Source organism: Pseudorasbora parva, chromosome 20, assembly GCF_024679245.1.
Source record: "Pseudorasbora parva isolate DD20220531a chromosome 20, ASM2467924v1, whole genome shotgun sequence".
Lineage (NCBI taxonomy): Eukaryota > Metazoa > Chordata > Actinopteri > Cypriniformes > Gobionidae > Pseudorasbora > Pseudorasbora parva.
This window is the reverse complement of record NC_090191.1, coordinates 18,892,054-18,913,632: the sequence shown is the minus strand read 5'-3', so window position 1 is coordinate 18,913,632 and position 21,579 is coordinate 18,892,054. Positions and strand designations below refer to the sequence as shown.

The following is a 21,579-nucleotide window of genomic DNA, read 5'->3' as shown; positions in this document are numbered from 1 at the left end:
TATATGATAAAATTTACTCTTTTTTCTCAGTTAATTTATTACATGAATAGACTGTGTACATTTTACTTAAGATATATAGTTCCAACTTAAACTTGATTTTACAATGTAATAATTACATGAATTAATGTAATAGATTTTACCATACCACAAAGTCATTTTTTTCAGTGTGGGGTTATACTGACAAAAGATCTTTGGATCGTAAGGGGTTAAGTATACTTCATTAGTTTTGCAATAGTTTTGGACTTCAAGTTTTGCCAACTACAAAATAATACGCTACTTTACTGAAATTTTTTAAGGCAATCAGTTTCCACACTTTTTCTTAGTAAAGTCAACTTTTTACATTTTACAGTGTGGTCAGGGTCAAGTTAAGACATATTTGATGAAAACCTGCTCCAGAGCGCTCTGGACCTCAGACTGAGGTGAAGGTTTACAACTCTACGCACACAGCCAAGATAACAAAGAAGTGGCTATGGAACAATTCTGTGAATGTCCCAGCCTTAGGATTGAACAGCTGATTGAACATCTCTGGAGAGATCTGAAAATGGCTGTGCACTGACACTCCCCATCCAACTTGACGGAACTTGAGAGGTCCTGCAGTTGAGAGGTCCTTGAGAGGTCCTGCAGTTTCTCCAAGGTCTGGGAGAAACTGCCCACAAATAGGTGTGCCGAGACTTGAGGCTATGATTGGTGCTAAATGTGCTTCCAAAAAATAAAAAAATAAAAATAAAAAAAATAATATATATATATATATATATATATATATATATATATATATATATATATATATATATATATATATATATATATATATATATATATATATATATATTAGGGCCGGGACTTTAACGCGTTAATTAAGATTAATTAACTACGGGACTTTAACGCGTTAATTAATTACGCAAAAAAAAAAAAAAAAAATTTAATCGCACTTATTTTTGCCCCGCGGAACGTTTTTCAATGAATGAGTTTTGACGGACCGATTATACTGGAACACCAACTAGCGCTCATGAGTCACGACTCACGACAACAACCATGAAAACAACAAACCATAGTGAACATGAACGAAGAAGCTGATGAGACCGCTTTGCTTGGCCCCGTGGATGGGAAATTTAGTTTTAAAAAACGAAATGATGGAAGCGTCGACAAGAGCATGGTTGTGTGCAAGCTATACAACAGGGGTATCCAAAGTCGGTCCTGGAGGGCCACTGACGTCCTGCAGAGTTTAACTCCAGCTTGCCTCAATACACTGCTAAAGTTTCTAGTATGCCTAATAAGACCTTAATGAGCTGGTACAGGTGTGTTTAATTGGGGTTAGAGCTAAACTCAGCAGAACAGTGGCCCTCCAGGGGCCTGTACCATGAAGCTGGTTTAGCTGGCTAGCCAGATTTGTTTAAGCTTAGTTTGTGCCAATCCTGGGTTTTAGGTACCATTAAAGTGGTTTGGCTTTTAGCTGTGTTCATCGCTATAGTAACTTACTCTCCACAGCTAACCTGATCTGGGGCAGGTTATGTTCTGGATAAGAGATCTCAAACTGACACTGGGCCAATCAGCTGTGAGTAAAGGGACACACCTCTGATGCAATAAAGTCACTCCCCCTGTTTCTGCTCCAAATTAAAGGTAACTGCATAGCAAATGGTTTTAAAAGACTAAAGCGTCTGGCTTTTAACAATGCTTATTTATAAAAAAAAATAATAATTTTGAATGATTTAGATATAATTTATGTAATTATTATACCTCTAATCAATTACACATTTACACTTTAGTTGATCAATCATTAATACTTTGTTTAAATTAATACATAAGTCATATAAATAACATCACCTGCATAAAGTCATATGAATAAGCTTTAAAAAAAGAAGCTTACTGAGCTTAAATGTTCAATGTTCTCTATATCAACTAAACTAACTTCATAACTTTTTCCTGCATTGACGTATTCTATTTTTTCTTTAAGTTGTCCTCTTTCATAGACAGCTTTTCTTCTTGCAGTGTTTTTATTTTATTTTTAATTCTTAATATTTTCAATCATGCAATATTCTGCAGAAGAGAGAAATTAATCTCACTGCTTGTCTCGCGAGAAGTGAATCTCAGTTCCACAGCGTCTGATTGGCTGTTCACTGCTGATGTCACAGCTAAACTCCTGAACTCAGGATCAAAGCCTGAGTTGACAAAGAAAGCTGATGATCAGCATCATGGGACCAACAAAGCCTTAAAACAATGGTTTGGTTTTGTCAACTCGAAACTAATCCTTTAACCCTGAGTTTGTTAAACTACCATCATGGTACAGGCCCCAGGAGCAGGATTGGACACCCCTGCTATACAACAAGGAATTAGCGTATCACCGCAGCACATCGAGCCTCAAATATCACAAATATGCTTTTGCTACACTTAATGGCAAACATTGCACTGGTCTGCTGGACTGAAATAAATAAACAATATTTTGTTGATTAAGCTTATGTATTCAGTCATTATTCAATGGTATACTAAAAATACATGTGAAAAATTACTTCTCATTGTTCTCAGGTAAAATATTTATATGCGATTAAAATGCGATTAATTTCGATTAATTAATTACAAAGCCTCTGATTAATTAGATTAATTTTTTTAATCGAGTCCCAGCCCTAATATATATATATATATATATATATATATATATATATATATATATATATATATATATATATATATATATATATATATATATATATATATATATATATATATATATATATATATATATATATTGGATTAAGCAATGGCTGTGAATATTTTTCTCTTTTTTTATAAATGTGCAGAGATTTGAAAACTAAATTCTTTCACGTTGTCATTTCACCTTTATTTTCATTTTAATTAGTGTTCCTATTGACACCACCATTGTCGTCATTTAAGTTCAATTACTTGACTTGACATTCACACCGATTTGAGAATTTTGTAGAATTTTGAGGAAAATAATAAATTGAAACCTGCTGTGAATACAGATGCACTGTAGGTAACAATAGTAAAAGTCGGAAATAGTATCAAACTTTATAAACCCTAAACTCTAAGAATTATGGCTGTCAAAATGACCATGTTAATGCCTGTTTTAATTAAAAATATTTATTTATTTATTTATTTATTTATTTATTTATTTATTTATTTATTTATTTATTTATTTATTTATTTATTTATTTATTTATTTATTTATTTATTTATTTATTTATTTATTTATTCATTCATTCATTCATTCATTCATTCATTTATTTATTTATTTATTTATTTTTAAACTTATATGTATATTATAAATGATTCTGCTCCATGTGAATTCTTTGAACTCACTTCGATGTACAGAGCTGATTGAAACTGATGGCTTTCCCATAGCACGTAGAACATTGGTCAGATGTAAACGACACTTATTCTCTATGACATGTTTCCACAAATCATTGTTATCTAAATAGCATTTCTAAATGAATGAGAGCCTCTGAGAATTTCAAAGCCCATTACATACAACTTATTTATATTTTCCAGGTTTGTTAATAGTTTATTAAGTGCAACTTGGTACTATATTATTAATTCATTCTGAACATTGCAAAGTTGTTTCAACAAATAAAAAATCTGATGTAAAAATCAAATTTAAAACAAAACCACATGGTATCACTGAAACAGTGGTGTGTGGTTGTGTTAAATGTAAATGTAGTAAGTTTATTTTTAAACTAATGTTCAGCTTTTATTTGTATTAATCAACATATTTTCAGCAGTCATGAAGCTTGCAAACACTGACATAGACACAAAGATGTACCTTTAATTTCCTTTAAAAAGCTGATTGCTTACTAAAACCCTCAAAGTCCTAATGTTTTCAGGCCATTTCAAGTTTTATTTTGGCATGACATAAAAAGGTGATATGTAAGTGGCTGAGTTATTTTTTATCAAAAAAAAAAAAAAAAAAATCAGTGTGTACTTACGATGGGGGATTCTTTAATTTGGACTTCTCTGTGTATGCTCTTTGAGGTGGTGACCATACAGTAGACCTGCATTATGTGAGGCACAGACAAGAACGGTTTGACCTAAAATTATCAAAATTGAAACTACTGGGGAAACAAATACTCCTACATCTCGGATGCCCATGAGGTAAGCTAAAACATATCAAAATGTAGTTTCAAAGTGAACTAGCCCTTTAAGTCGCTGACTTGACATTTAGGCCTGATTTTGAGAATGCACACAAAATCAAGAGGTGGGATTTATCACGTGAACCAATCTTATCCATTCATATCATGATTTTGTTTTAAATATTTGCATTGCTTTATTTATTTTTATAATATCAAATGTTTTCTCATCTAGCTATTTTTTTTTTCATTACCATATTTACACTTTCCAGACAACAGCTTTATATTAGTTTATAACTTTCAATAGATCAGGCCAGTGTGGCAATATTATCATAATAACCCTGTGTATAAAGTTATAAATAGTTACGTATGTAGTTACATAGTAATAACATAATTATAACATCATTATACAAGTACATAATGTTAATAAACTTATGTGCATTCATATGATTTAAAACATTGAGTATCTTTGAGAAAATTAAGGGTTTTCATACCAATTGTTATCTAAATAGGATTATAAACGGATTATTTGGTACATAGCTATTGTTTATCTTAACATTTATTCCATTGCAGTGTCTTGCCCATGGACATCAAATCTAGGTTTACAACTATATAAGGTTTTTTTTTTTTTTTTTTTTTTTTTTTTGCAATTAGGGGGGACAAGACCAGAAGTAGTAAACCACATGCCACAAATAATGTCCAAGCTTAATGTGTACTAAGCCTGAAACATTCATTTAATTTTCGAAAACGATCTGCTTCACTAAAAATTGTTCTACAAAACAGCTTCAGCAAATCACTCACCATACCTGAAGGTGTCACAGAAAAAAAGAAAGAAAATACCTATATATTTTGAAATGTTATGCACCAACTTCCTAAAATCCATTCAAGAGGAGCCCATGAGCATTCATCAGAAAACCACTTCACAGTCATATTGTAAATCATTGTTGAAATTAAGGTTAGGAAGATTTGCACTTTGATGGACTGGGGTCTCGGGCAGGAGTCATGACATTAGAGTCACTTGGCGTTCCAGGAACAGGGCCTTTCTTGACCATCAGCTATTTTCTGAACAGAAAGTGACATGCGGCTAAAGTAATGTATCATTTTCTCTTCTCTTGCCTCTGAATAAAAAGCAATGTCAACTCAGCAGTGGTGGTTGGTAGTAGACAGTAGAATCAATACTTTTGAAGGGCCCCCCTAAATGGGAAGAGTTTGTTTTGTTTTGTTTTGTTTATTCGAAAATCTGGTCCTTGGCAGGTCAGAAATTTTGGAAATATATATAGAGCACACTGTGTCATTATTTATATAATATAAAATAAACCCAAAATTGAAAAGCCATGGGTGAAAAAAGGACACCCTATAATTCAAGTGCTTGTAGATTCACTTTTAGCAGCAATAACTTGAAGTAATCATTTTCTGTATGACTTTATCTCACATCATTCTGGAGGAATTTTGGCCCACACTTCTTTATAATGCTGCTAAATTTTATTGAGGTTTGTGGGAATTTGTAAATGCACACAGCTCTTGCCACAGCATACCAGTCAGGATGAGGTCTGGACTTCGACTGTGGAACACATTGATTCTTTTAAATCACCTCAGCCATTCTGTTGTAGATTTACTGGTGTTCTTGGGATCATTGTCCGGTTGCATGACCCGATTTTTGGCAAGCATTATCTGTCGGACGGATGGTCTCACACTAAAATAGTTTGGTATACACGACACATCATGGTCAACTCAGTGATTGTGAGGTGCCCATGTCCTGTGGCTGCAAAACAAGTCCAAATCATTTCCCTATATGCTTGACCTTGTCTTATGGTTTGTTCAGATGCAACTTTGCAACCCTAAGTTATACTGTCATGTTCTTTTTAATAACAATAATTTGTTACATTTATATAGTGCTTTTCTGGGTACTCAATGCGTTTTACAAATAGAAGGGGAGATCTCTAGCCTAGAAATCTAGATGCAGCCTAGCGACAGCAAATCTAATCGGCCCACGAGTGTCATCTAGCAACTCTCAATACCCTTCTGAGCTGTAATCGCCAAACTCTTGCCGGGCCAATCACATCGTTTAGAGAGTCGGTGGGCGGGGCCATAATGACGACGGCCGAGTTGCGTTTGTGTGCTTCTGTGTCTTTCGAATCAGCTTTGGCCTCAACTCTGGAAGACTTGGAGTTAAGCTTTTCTTTGAGAAAAGAACAAAGAATGGCACTGAAGTCATTCTTAAGAAGGGAAGATGTGTTTTGCCGACCGGATACAGTGAATGTTTAATCTATCAACAAGCTCTGTTTCACCTTCGTTGCTCTGGTTGGTTGTAGCAATATCCTATCACGTGCAGAGGGAGTTTGAAAGACAACCATTTATCCCGCCCCTCGGATTGAGCCCTGTCAATGGTGAGTTTCCAGACCAAACATCTTGTCAGGCTAGGAGATCTCCTCAACCAACACCAATGTGCAGCATCCACCTGGATGATGCGACGGCAGCCATATTGCGCCAGAATGCCCACCACACCACCAGCTTATTAAATATGGGGAATATTAGCAGGCCCTGGTGGACAGAGGCCTATAGGCAAACTTGGTCAGGATGCTAGGGTTACACCCCTACACTTTTTCCAAAGGACACCCTGGGATTTGTTAGTGACCACAGTGAGTCAGGAACTCAGTTTAACATCTCATCCAAAGCACAGATTTTTTTTTTTTTTTTTTTTATAGAATAGGACCCAGAATGACAACAGGGTGAGCACCCCCAGCTGGCCTCACTAACACCTCTAACAGCAGCAACTTGTTTTCCCAGGGGGTCTCACATCCCGGTACTGACCAGGCTTTGCCCTGCTTAGCTTCAGTGGGAAACCAGTCTTGGGTTACAGGGTGATATGGCCACTTAGAGTGGAGAGGCTTCCTCCTGGCAACCCTTCCAAACAATCAATCAATCAATCAACTTTATTTATATAGCGCTTTTACAATCACGATTGTGTCAAAGCCGCTTCACAGTGTCAAACATGATAATATTGCGACAAAATTAGATTTGGCTGTACAGTCGTACTGGAGAAAACAGTGATGTTATCAGCTTATTTTAATTTATCATACAGAGACAATGTTGGCAGATCAGTATTATAGTTTATAGAATTAAATAAGACCTAATTCATATATTTATTTGTATAATAAGTTGAATAACTTTAATCATATTTTTAGTGACATACTTATCTGGTCTTTTTTTGTACTCTCATGTTTAGGTCTTTGGTTGTTTGCAGTTTCTCTGAGCATTCCACAGTCTGATCTTGGGATGAATTTGCTGGGATGTCAACTGATAGGAAGATTGTTGTCTATTTTTATTGTCTTCTACTTGTGATTAATATTCCTCGCTGTAGAATTTTGGACTTCAAATTGTTTGGAAATGGCCATATTAGCCTTCTCAGATTGATGGCAGAAACAGTTGCTTCTGTAAGATAATTGCAAATGTCTATTCACCTTGACATTGTGTTAACATACACCTGAATGTGCCATACCAGCACACTACCAAAACTTCTGCTTTTATAGAGTTGGTCACATTTGCTGCTGATTACTAGTTTTGAGACACCTGCCTTTACATGCACATGAACTTTAATAACATCCAATTTTAATCCATAGGGTTTAATAAGGAGTTGGCCAACCATTTACAGCTACAACAGCTTCAAATTTTCTGGGAAGGCTTTCCAAAAGGTTTAGGGGTGTGATTATGGGAATTTTTGACCATTCTTCTAGAAGCACATTTGTGAGGTCAGGCACTGATGTTGGACAAGAAGGGTTGGCTTGCAGTCTTTGCCGTAATTCATCTCAAAGGTGTTCTATAGGGTTGAGGTCAGGACTCTGTGCAGGCCCCTAAAGTTCCTCCACACAAAACTCATACCTTGCTTTGTGCATTGCTGCACAGTTATGCTGGAACCACTATACACTCTCAGAAAAAAGATACAGTGCTGTCACTGGGGTGGTACACAAAGGTACAAAAGTGAAAAGGTACATCTTTGTACCTTACTAACCCCTAAATGGTACAGTATTCTAAAATCAGTATTTTAAGAGTGCGTATTAGTACCTTAAAGGTACATATTAGTACCTTTTCGGTTTTGTACCTTAGGGTAAATCACCAGTGACAGAAATTTACCTTTTTATCTGACAGTGTATGTTGGATACCACTAAAAGTTGACCGTGGAATATTAAGTAGTAATTAAATTTTATGAATGGACTTATTGCACAGGTGGCAACTTGTGGTCTGATTGGTTGAAGGACTATCCAATTGCATACAGAGTCATTTGAAATATGCACATTTATAACGCCTCTTGTGCAGTAGAAAATACATAACAAATTGTTCAGAACAAAGTTCAATCTTAAATTGAGCTTGGTCTGGTGATAGCCAGACAAGCCATTTGTGTATTTTCATATGAATATCAAACATATTTTGGCTATGACAAAATGCCCCCTTGCCAAATTAGGGAAGTGACAGGCAAGGAGTTAATAAATGGTGTATGCATAATTTCACCTTAAATGTAACTTATTGTGTGTATTTAAAAACTGAATTGTGTGTATTAAATAGTTTTATCTATTGACAGCTATATATATATATATATATATATATATATATATATATATATATATATATATATATATATATATATATATACACTGTAACATGTGATCCACTGAAGAGGCGAGGTTGAGAACCCAAGTGCAGTTTATTGAAACTTAAAAACTTAACATAAATCAAAATCATAAAACAAAGACTTGGCAAAAACAAACAAAAGACTTGACTAAACTTGACTTGACTGGAACATGACTTGACAAACAAACACTCACTACCACCAGAAGGTTACATTGACAAGACAGACCAAGACTATGGCAAACAAGAGGGCTTAAATACAAAGGGCTAAAGACAAAAAAAGGGACACCTGTGAACAATGATTAACCCATAAACCAATGACAACATGACACAGGAACACATGATAGGCTTGTTCGACTTCACCTAGCGATGCGCAGACCGATCCGAGGCTGACTTAAATCAGTGCATGCCGGTTAGAAATTTTGTCCGACTTGAGACAGCGCAGACGGCACGTGACTGTGACGTATGTCAACAAAGTACCACGAGAGCGATTCGAGAGCAGCCGGCTGATGCAGCCGCTGCAGATTCTCAAGGGGGACTGCAGGAGGCTGCACAAGCTCTGATGACGACACAGCTGATCCACGATTGGCCGATTTGCTGTATGACAGTGATCATGTGCGTTTCGTGTTTATTCTAAAAACGTATGTCACGCTAATGCTCACAAATCATTTATTTATAACAGTAAAACCTCTTTTCATGTAGTCGCAATGTTATATTGTCATGTTTATCAAACTGATAAAAACCGTTGACACCACTTCATTGATAGTGTAGTTTTATATGTTGAACTTTAATCTTGTCCAAAGAGACGCTTTATTAAGCAGTATATAAAGTATTGGATGAAAATATAAATTGAAACATTGGTGTATTTGAGAAATATTGCTTTTATTTAACTTCAGCTGTGATAAAGTGTGCAGCTCCTCCCCGCCTGTACTCGGCTACTCTCGCCGATCGCATACATCCAGCCACAGCCGATGTCGAACACACCTGATGGCATAGAGTCACATGACAAGGGAACACATGACAAAACCAGGAAGTGCATGACAAAACATGACAGTGAACATGAAAACCTAAAAACATGAAACATGAACCTTCACCAAAACACCCTGTGACATATACACACAAATGTTTTATTAGATAAAGTGTGTGTAAACCAAGGTTTCTACAGGTGTCACTAAATTCAAACATTTCAGCATCTGTCGAAACATACAAATATATAAATTTTTGTAAGGGTTATACAAATACCTACATATATAGTATATCAAACTATCAGGGTATTTGAGTATAACAAAGCAATCAGGCTGGTTGGTTGAAGCTTCTGCAGAGGGTGTTATACTTTGAAGCTGCTTGTAAGGGCAATACAATTAATGTTTTACACATCTCCACTTATACATAAAGGAGGTTGTAATCACTGCAAACCCATGAACGTCCTGCTCGTAATTTTCCAGCCAGAGCAGAAACCCATCCAGGGACCATTTCAGATCCCAATGAAATATATTCATTACCATGTAAATTGGTTTGGGAATCGTTGACTAAAAGCATTCAACATACTTTATTTGAAAGTACGTAAAGGCAATTAATGGGACCATATTCAGAAGAAGCGAATTTGCCTGCAGATAATTGTTATTGTCTGGATCCCATTAAAAGTTTTTTTTCCCCCTTCTTAATTCCTAAAGAAAACATTTCTGCGCAGAAAGCCACTCTGTCATGTTTTTGTTGACACAGACTTCATTATACGATAATAATCCGCTTTTCATGTGGAGTGAATAATGCAATATTAACAACAGTGTTCGTAGAAATGATTTCTAAGAAGCCTGTTCATTTTCCGTCCACTGTACAATCAATGCAAACATCTGAAACAAATGCTGCTGAAGATATTTGCACGCATGTATACCTAGCAGCTTGTGAAATGAAACACAATATGTGAAAGAATTGATTGGTATCAGAAAGTAATGCTTGGTTGCACCTTTGGCTTGCGTGCAACATCCAAACCCTTGGCTATGGAAAACCTCATTTTGTTTTTGCTTTTGGCAGGATGTTTCTAGCAATAATTTAAGCTTTCGTAATGGAGCTGTTGCTGAAATTACTGTCTGAATTCCACCCAAGTAAACAAGTCAATAATCATTGCATTTCCGAGTCATGTAAAGGCTGCAGGCAGGATTCGATATTAAATGGATGTTAATAGTAAGTCCACAGAACTAATGATCAACTTGCTTGTTAGTCCAGTGTGAGAATGTTTCAATTGTAGTACCAATTACTCTGATTTCCCCACACTTTTTTGGCCTATGATTGGTGAAGAGGTACTAATCCACTACAAGTCATGTTTGCTAGATTCTGTGCTATTGCAATCGAGAATTATTTCAGCCCAAATCTCAGAGAACATGCTCTCATGTTGATAATGTGCTTCCATTAGAACTGGAAATGGCAATGCTTTTTCATACCACAGGCAGATATATCCTATTTCCACAACTCACACTATGGCCCTTGGAACAAGTCACATGCTGGAGAAGAAATTACTTTAGAGGGAAACTATCACAACCACTATAAAACAATGTAAAGAAATTGGCATTCTGGATGTTTTCTTATTCTGTGAATGAGAATGAACAAAACGTGGATTGACTGTTGATTCCTCTTGGACCTGACATGATCAAACTAATTGGGGGTCTTCCAGGGCAAAATTGATGGGTTAGGATTACCTCTTCTTGTACAGGATTAACCCTTATTTTACTATTCTACTGCCAATGTACATCAGAGCACCAATGAATGTATGTCTCAACAGATTATTGTTAAAAGGATAAATCCCCCTAAAAATCTAATTGTCTCCTCATATACTCACCCACAAGCCATTCCAAACATGTATGGATTTCTTTCTTGCTGAAAACAAAGGAAGATACTTGGAAGAATGTTTGTAACCAAGCAGATCTTTCCAGGAATTGGAATATTCCAATTATACTCCTTCTGTGTGATTTATAAGCTGTTTTCCTCATGGGGACCTAAAAATGTCCCTACAAGGACAAGGCTTTCGGATATTGCCATCTTTGTGGGGACATTTTGTCCCCATCACGTAGGGATTACCAGGTCGTACATACACACACACACACACACACACACACACACACACACACACACATGCTCTATAATAGTCAATGGCTGGCGAGATCTGCTTGGTTACAAACATTCTTCTAAATATATTGATATTTGAACAAATAAATGTATACAGGTTTACAACAACCTAAGGGTGAGTACATGTGTTTGTTTGTTTTTTTCTTGGGGGGCTGAACTTTCCATTCAAGTGACCCATAAAATGTTTACATCTTTTTTTTTTCTTTTTTTTTTTTAATGACGTAAACAGTAGCCTACTAATTACTTTAGGAAATTTCACAGTTTTTTCTTAAACATCAACATTTACTAAAGCGTTTTTTTTGTTGTTGTTTTTTTGAATGCCAGTCAACACCATTTTAACCCCAAGCTTGGAAACCATTCAGGAGTGAAATTCTTTGAACTGTGACATCTATGAAATTCCTTCTTCCTCAGAGTAGAAAAATACAAGCCAGTGGCACGTAGTCCAGGTTAGTTTAGGGATGGTAAACAAGCCAAAAACATACCTCCTTGTCATCATTTTTGTTATTTTAGTTCTTGAAACATATTGGTTATTATTATTTTGGTTATTTTCTCCACCCATAAACTTAGCTTTTCAACTGAAAAGTGGAGTATTTTTTATTTTATTTTTTTAAGAAGCAGAGAAGGTTCTTATATTTTTTTGAAAGAGTTTATCCGGTAATAAAAAATCATGCATTGTGAACCTGCATGGTTTGTTTTCCTCTGTAACACACAAAAAAAGATATTAGTCATAAAAGTTTCACTGTCTCTGTGGAGCCTTTGTCATTTCATTGTATGAATTCTTTTATTAAACATATGTTCTAGGTAACAAAGAAAATCATACCGGTTTGGATATGATTAAATAATAAGAGAATTTCTATTTTTGTGGTCAACTATAACATAAACACACACTGGTAATAAGATTTCCAAAAGTCCTTACTGCAGTCTCAGCTTTGCTCACAGTAATCTAGCTTTGTGTCTTTGTGATTTGGGACATTACAGTAAATAAAAGAGAAAAGACATAAGAGGAAAAGGCTCCATGCTGGAGTTCAAAGACAAATCTCCAGTCTGATACAGGGGAAGTAGAGTGTGGAAAGATCAAAAGAAGAGTGATGTGAAAGGTCAACGCTCAGTCGATCACAAGCGACTACATAAAGAGGCGTTCCTGCTAAGTAGTGCAATGCACAACCACAGAGAGCCAGAGCAGTGCAGACTCCTGAAAGGGACTTATAGTGGAATGAAAACGCACACTTTGAAGAGACTAGGGAAGGGTGAAACACCTCAAAGCACCTGAATGGTGTGTCGTTGCCTAATGGGAAAAAAGCAATGGATCTATTACAATATAATTGTAAATTCAGATCATGCCTCCACTAGGAAATTATTCTTATGCTGTGTATCTCTTTTAGAGAGTTTCAGTGGGTACTCTTACCATTATTTATGCGCTAATTAGAAAGAAAAGCAATTGTTTTGCCAACGTGTTCAGTTGATACTGATTTCATGTTATGTTTCGGGTCTCAGAGAGCCTTAAAATGCTGTATGTAAAAGTAGTATTACTAATTTTAAAATGGATATCTTACATCTCTCTCAAATTATTTTGAAGCAGATTATTTAACCAGCTGAACAAATGAGGATCAGACAGGTTTTCCCAATATATTCAAATTGTATTATTTCTTATTTCATCATTTTCTGGCATGTTCATAATAGAACATTATGCTGTCAAGTCACCTTTAATTTATATAGAGCTTTTTACAATCTCGATTGTTTAAAAGCAGCTTCGCAGTGTTAACAGGAAAATAATGCAACAGAACTTGATTTGGCTGTACAGCTGCTCTGGTGAAAACATCATTGTGATGGCATGATTTAAATGATCATATAGTGACAATGCGGGCTGATCAGTAATATAGTTGAAATTTCAGTGCTCTCTCTCTCTCTCTCTCTCTCTCTCTCTCTCTCTCTCTCACACACACACACACACACACACACACACACACACACACACACACACACACACACACACACACACACACGTGCATAGAAAAACTAGAACAGGTTTAAAGGTTTAACGATTTCAGAGAGTATCAGCACCAAAATGGACAGCTCCCACTATTGTACCATAATTCTAATAAGATCATATAAGGTCATATAAAGAATATACTGGTATGTCTACCTCATCTGACATGTAAAATATTTTAATTGGTGTAACACCAATGAAATACCCCAGTTTAATGTTTCATCATTTCCCCAAAAAGGAATAATAAAAGTTACATCCTATCCTATTCTAGGACAGTGACCAACCCATTTCAACCTTAATATTGTTAAGGTATATTACCAAAACTAATTTGTATGGGTTAAATCCGGTAGAAATACCCCTTTACTGTGACTGCTTTTAGTGTATATTTATTCATCTGTAATTGAAGCTTGCATTGGAAGCTTGTTATTGCAAGCTTGTTATTTTCACTTCAAAGGGTTAGTTCACCCAAAATTACAACTATTTCATAATTTACTCAATTTTGTTTTCTTCTGAATTCAAAAGAAGATATTTTGAATATCTGGAATATCTGGAATATGGATACAGTTGATGGACCCAACTGACATTCATAGTAGTCAGTGGGGTCCATCAACTGTTTTGTGTCTGAAGTTTTTCTTCCAAAAGAATAATAATAATAAAATAAAAAAATAATAAATTATATATATATATATATATATATATATATATATATATATATATATATATATATATATATATATATATATATATATATATATATATATATATATATATATATATATATACACACACACACACTGACCTAAAGGATTATTTGGAACACCTGTTCGATTTTTCATTAATGCAATTATCTAATCAACCAATTATATGGCAGTTGCTTCAATGCATTTAGGGGTGTGGTCATGGTCAAGGCAATCTCCTGAACTCCAAACTGAATGTCAGAATGAGAAAGAAAGGTGATTTAAGTAATTTTGAGCGTGGCATGGTTGTTGGTGCCAGACGGGCCGGTCTGAGTATTTCACAATCTGCTCAGTTACTGGGATTTTCATGCACAACCATTTCTAGGATTTACAAAGAATGGTGTAAAAGGGAAAAACATCCAGTATGCGGTAGTCCTGTGGGCGAAAATGCATTGTTGATGCTAGAGATCAGAGGAGAATGGGCCGACTGATTCAAGCTGATAGAAGAGAACTTTGACTGAAATAACCCCTCGTTGCAACCGAGGTATGCAACAAAGCATTTGTGAAGCCACAACACGCACATCCTTGAGGCAGATGGGCTACAACAGCAGAAGACCTCCTGAGTACTATTCATCTCCACTACAAATAGGAAAAAGGGGCTACAATTTGCTCACCAAAATTGGACAGCTGAAGACTGGAAAAATGTTGCCTGGTCTGATGAGTCTTGATTTCTGTTGAGACATTCAAATGGTAGAGTCAGACTTTGGCTTTAACAGAATGAAAACATGGATCCATCATACCTTGTTACCACTGTGCAGGCTGGTGGTGTAATGGTGTGGGGGATGTTTTTTTTGGCACACTTTAGGCACCTTAATGCCAATTGGGCATCGTTTAAATACCACGGCCTACCTGAGCATTGTTTCTGACCATGTCCATCCCTTTCTCAGCACCATGTATGCATCCTCTGATGGCTACTTCCAGCAGAATAATGCACCATGTCACAAAGCTTGAATCATTTCAAATTGGTTTCTTGAACATGACAATGAGTTCACTGTACTAAAATGGCCCCCACAGTCACCAGATCTTAACCCAATAGAGCATATTTGGGATGTGGTGGAATGAGAGCTTCGTGCCCTGGATGTGCGTCCCACAAATCTCCATCAACTGCAAATATCAAACCCTTGCAACTAATCCAGAATGCAGCGGCGAGAGTGGTCTTTAATGAGCCGAAGAGAGTGCATGTTACGCCTCTCTTCATCAGACTGCACTGGTTGCCAATGGCCGCTCACATCAAATTCAAGGCACTGGTTCTCGCCTACAAAGCAACCACTGGCTCTGCACCAATATACCTAGAATTGCTTGTTCAGACTTACACCCCCCCCAGAAGCTTGCGTTCTGCACAACCTGTCCTCCAAAAAAATACGACTCTATAGGTCGTTTTTTCAAGCACCTTATTACGACCTATATTTACATTTTAAAGTCATGCACCCTCTAGCTGGCGTAAAAATAATGACAGTGTCTCGTTACATCTGACGTCAGGAAATGACGTATGACTATCTTAACCAATCAAAATGCGTCTTTATTTTAATGCAATGTGTGGACTTTTTACCACCATTTGTCATATTTCCATTTAGCAAAAATATTGTTTTTAATTTACAACTACACCCACCCCACCCCTAAACTTGCTGTTTGTAAGTCTGTAGCCACTTTTAAAAATCATCATTAAGACACATCTTTTCCAATTGCACCTGACCAATAAAGACTAGCCCTTAACTATCCAATAAAATTTTCTGTTTTTTAAACTATCCAATTAAATTTTCTGTTCGTCAATATATATATATATATATATATATATATATATATATATATATATATATATATATATATATATATATATATATATAAATATATATATATATATATATATATATATATATATATATATATATATATATATATATATATATATATATATATATATATATTTTTTTTTTTTTTTTTTTTTTTTTTTATAATAATAATTGTTTGTGTACTGTGCACGATTAACTGAGACTTCTCTTACAGGTTGTTGGCCTTGTTTGTTTCGTTGCTTTTATTGTTCTCCCCTTTTTGTAAGTCGCTTTGGATAAAAGCGTCCGCTAAATGATCAAATGTAAAATGTAAATGTAAGATGCTATCCTATCAATATGGCCCAACATTTCTAAAGAATGCTTTCAGCACCTTGTTGAATCAATGCCACATAGAATTAAGGCAGTTCTGAAGGTGAAAGTGAGTCAAACACAGTATTAGTATGGTGAATCCTTTAGGTGAATGATATATATTCAGCCCATTCAGAAGTACTGGTACTTAGGTAGAAACCTATACCTGGAAGTCTGACAAAATGCTTATTTTAAAGAAAAACATTCGGAAGGACTTACAAACAGACGGATATAGAGGCTTTTGCATCTGAACTCTTCATATATATATATATATATATATATATATATATATATATATATATATATATATATATATATATATATATATATATATATATATATATATATATATAATAATATCTGAATGAAAAATTTCCATGTCATTTTTTTTAGGTCGAATTTAGTAGGCTATTTGATAAAACTGAATCAACATTATAGAGTAAGATATTGGAAAAGATAGTAATTAATACATTCCCAGGAAGAAATATAAGATATTTTATTGCTGTCATAATAATTAGAGCAAGAGTTAGATAAGGTAAACATTGCTCCATCTTGTAAATAAAATAAATAAAATAAAACATTGTCATTTTTACAGCATTGCAAGTGACTTAGATTCCTCATAGGGTCACTTGCGAATGGCAATAGTTTGAGTGTGAGCTGTCCACATCAAGCAGTTCTGAAATGCTAAATAGTTTGAGTAGGAGCTGTCCACATCGTGTGGTGCTGAACTGCTCAATAGTTTGAGTGGGAGCTGTCCACAACGTGTGTGCTGAAATGCTTCTTTGAAGCTTTGACCTGTCCTCTGAGTTCCTGCTCTAAGCTTTGCTGTTTGTCCAGAATTCTTTAAAAAATGTTGTAACAGTTTTATTTAAACACACGTCTATTAGCTGCACATCAAGAATAAATGCAGCAAATGAGACAGATGGATATAATATAAGAAAGAAAATAGAAAGGTAAAACGACCTGTATGCCAAATTAAAAACAGCATACTCCAACTTGATGAGACGCTTCAAAAGTAGAAGGTTCAGTTGTAAGATGTCTGCACTGCACTCGTAAACCGGTTCCTTAATCATAACGGGAGAGTGCTATTTTTTTTTTTTTTTTTTCCGCGTCGCTCGCATGCAGTGCAAGTAAAAGTTGAGGCGGCACGAAGTTTCAGTTCATGTTTCGGTCTGCGCAGCTTCTGAGCTCTCTAGATCTTTCCATTTCATCTGCTCACACCTCTTTATGATCCTCATCGTCTTTTGATCGAGACTTCGATTGCCTCTTAGCGAATATTTGGCAAATCCAGACGGTTTGCGATGGGATTTTTTCTCTGGGGGTCTGGGAGGAATCAAACACATCCTCGCAGACCAACTGAGCTGCTATTCCGATAGTTTTCACGGCGTTGCGACATAGTTTAATCTTTATCGTTGTTTTTTTTTTTTTTTTTTTTCTACTCGGAGGTTTGACGTGGAGGAAACCGTGCCGTCGACAGTTTGATATTTATGAAAGAGAGAGCGAGAGAGAGAGAGAGAGAAAAAATCTGAATTCACGTGCCTGTTTTGGATTATCCGTTTCCCAGGATACCGAACACTGAATCGATCACGCGTCAACTAGAGACTTTATTTTCGATTCCCTGGACTTAAAGACTGCTGAAGGGCTTTGGAAATGAGCGGTCCGTTTTCAAAATGTCCTTTTTAAGAATCACTCGTGGAGAGAGACGTTTCCTCAGAGGACGGGAGGGTTTGTAACGCTGAATTTATCGCCGATTTCACGACACGCGTTTCCATGGCTCCGGCGGTCAGATCGATTAAGCGTAAGGATGCGATTAACTGGCCGAGGATGTCGACAACTTTCTGGGCTGTGCTGCTGTTGACGGCGCTTCTGATCGTGTACTGCGGTGAGTTTGCGGTGTGTGCGATGCGTCTTACGTGTGTAAGGATGTGTAACACTTCATTGATGTGACCTTAAGGATAATGCATAGTGCCTGTCGTGTCACTCACAAATACACACATAAAAACAAAGTGGATCATCCAGACTCATGGAAACGGAAATGTCAAAGCATGTCCTAGACGTGACCATCAATATACATATATTTTAACTTGTGCCTCATGGACAGGATATATATATATATATATATATATATATATATATATATATATATATATATATATATATATATATATATATATATATATATATATATATATATATATATATATATATATATATATATATACTGGATAATACAGTATTATCCTTAACAAGAACAAATAATCCCTTCTAATTGCAAATATACAGGATATTAATTAACAAGCAGTCAAATATTAATTAACACTGCAATACTCAAACACAGAGATATGCAAAGGCAACTCATACAACCCCTATCAGAGAGAAATCAGTTCTGGCCATGAAGTTTATTCACCAAAATACTCAAAAGGAAAGTTGTGTGAAACAATTATACGATAATATATTGTCTATAAGATTATCACAAATGTAACAGACCCTTATTGACATTTACTATTAAACAACTTAATATTCAAGTAAAAGCTTAGTTGATTCATTACTTTATCTAATAATAATCTGAATGAAGCTTTCACTATCTCTTTTAAGACTGCAATAGAAGTCTGCACTAAAACCCACACATGACAGGTAATATTAATGAAATGCATGACTATGACACACACATCTGAATCAATTAATTGTACATCTAGAAATGTAGAATTATTGTTCTGTCCCAGGCCTGGCTGTGTGTGGCGGTATATTTGAGAGGTTGTTTAACCTGTGCCACTTTACCTGCTTTTCTTATTCAAGGAAATATGGAAATATGAATGCAAATATGTGCATAGATGTTTCTGCATTCGCTCAATTGATCTCCTGCGACGCTGTGATTTATTCTCTGCTTGGCTACAATCAATGTTCTGGATGTTTGTTGTGGTTAGCAGTCGATTCTTTTTTATTTGGGTGTCTGTTTCCCCATGTCTCTCTGAGCAAATCAGCTCCTGCAGCTCTGCCCCGACCCGCTTGTTGTCTGTGATATTAATCTTCATCTAGATGGGCTGCCCACCGCACGACATCTATGTCTGAGTTGCTGTCAAGACCCCAGACTGGCACCTTTCGCAGCTCGAGCTGGTATTACTCGCAGAGGAGATTGAAAACAAACGCAGGGACACAAACCGAGTTCTGATGGTTGATTTGTTTATTTATAGCTAGTCTTGTGCGATGCATGCACAAACACAACAGAAATTAGGTCTGCATTCCCACTAGTGAGTCATGCAGTGACTGCCTCTTTATATTAGCATCTCACAACAAAATACCGTCAAAGTATCCCCTACAAATGTCAACGCTGTACATAAGATTGGGTTTGTTTCAGAGAGCAACAGAGATAGGAAAGAGCAGAATGGTACTCGGGCTGTACTGCAGCTGTACAAATGAACATCAAACGATATGATATGATGACAAGGACTGTTTATAATGACTGTTTAATGAATGACATGGGGAGGGCTTTGTTCTGTCCGCTGGCTCCCTCCTCTGGATGCTACTCGACATACGGTTATTCTTTGTTAGATCCACAGATGCTTTGTTTAAACTTGCTTTCCAATTGCAATTTATTAAAAAAAAATATTAATGAAAATAAAATATATAATTTGCTAGATTAACCAACGGTAATATCACTATTCCTATACTAATATTGCTTAGAGTTAACCGTTGGTGCATAACTCGTTCTGTACCATTAATGCTGTGAAGATCAATAATACAAAGTGTTGCGAGTTGTTGAGGTGTGCGATTCCTTTACTAAGCAGACAGACTTATGATTTTTACATAGGATACCACAAAAAAAAAGAACAGATCTTAGGGTTATACTGAAGTAGGGCTGTATAGAGATCAAGATAACATTGAGAAATGTAGGGTCATGTCTTTTGGTTTGGTCTAGTAGGAAAGCACTCACAACAATCTAGCAGCCACATTGCAACACTGTAAAAATTGCTGTAGATGAACTAAATTAATAACTTTTTTACAACAGAAATTAACCATCACTTAATTTACTTGCTGGACTGTGACACTATTTTCTTCTAGATCTGCTGTACAGCCGAAACAAACTTTGTTGCATTATTGTCTATACTATATATAAATCAAAGTGACTTGACTTGGTCAAACATCATACATTTTTCTGTACATGTAAAAATGTAATTAAGTAATATACAGTGGTGGCCAAAATTATTAGAACACATGTAAGATCTGAAAATATTGACCTTTTCTTTCCTCCAAAAAAATAATGAGAGAAGTGAGTTACTGTTTTTATCCACTTTTAATTTTAATATTTGGGTTGTCCACATTTTGCAGCAGCATATCTCTCTGGCATAGTATATATATATATATATATATATATATATATATATATATATATATATATATATATATATATATATATATATATATATATATATATATATATATATATATATATATCCTCTGAGAAATTCAACACTAACGTTATCCGATGCTTTCGGCAATTGAACTCAAAGACTTTCGTTTGAATGTACAATAGATCTGTCCAGATTTTTATTTCCAACTCACCCTAAATGTGCTAGAGGTGTTCAGGTCCGAAGGGGTTGAGGTCTGGTTGTTCCAGCAGATTCCTTTCGTCACAGGTAGTTCCTGCAATGTTTAGAAGAATGTTTCGGGTCATTGTCATAGGAAAATAAATCCAGGCCCAATAAAACTACTCCCAGATGCCAATGTTGTATTTTCCCCTTATAAATAACCATAAACTATATATTTTTTTAGGTTTATATTATTGGTAAAACAGATTTTATATAATAAATCATATTTACATTTATATTTTTATATAAATATAAAAGGTAACACTTTAGTTTAGGGTCCAATTCTCACTATTAACTACTTGCTTATTAGCA

The 21,579-nt window shown here is 35.5% G+C and overlaps 1 protein-coding gene and 1 long non-coding RNA gene across 3 annotated transcripts in view; one reads left to right on the top strand and one right to left on the bottom strand.

Annotated features, from left to right (window-relative positions):
- LOC137049509 (uncharacterized) overlaps positions 1–18,360 on the bottom strand; it is a 33,418-nt gene extending 15,058 nt beyond the window's left edge. For both annotated transcript variants that reach the window (XR_010899623.1, XR_010899624.1), the window contains exons 1-2: positions 18,221–18,360; positions 15,158–15,214 (exon numbers count right to left, since the gene is read on the bottom strand). This is a non-coding gene — a long non-coding RNA (uncharacterized lncRNA). The remainder of the gene's footprint in view (positions 1–15,157; positions 15,215–18,220) is intronic.
- tafa5a (TAFA chemokine like family member 5a) overlaps positions 17,779–21,579 on the top strand; it is a 184,569-nt gene continuing 180,768 nt past the window's right edge. The window contains exon 1 of the mRNA XM_067428032.1: positions 17,779–18,563. Coding sequence (XP_067284133.1) covers positions 18,452–18,563 — 112 coding nt within the window. The 5' untranslated portion in view covers positions 17,779–18,451. The remainder of the gene's footprint in view (positions 18,564–21,579) is intronic.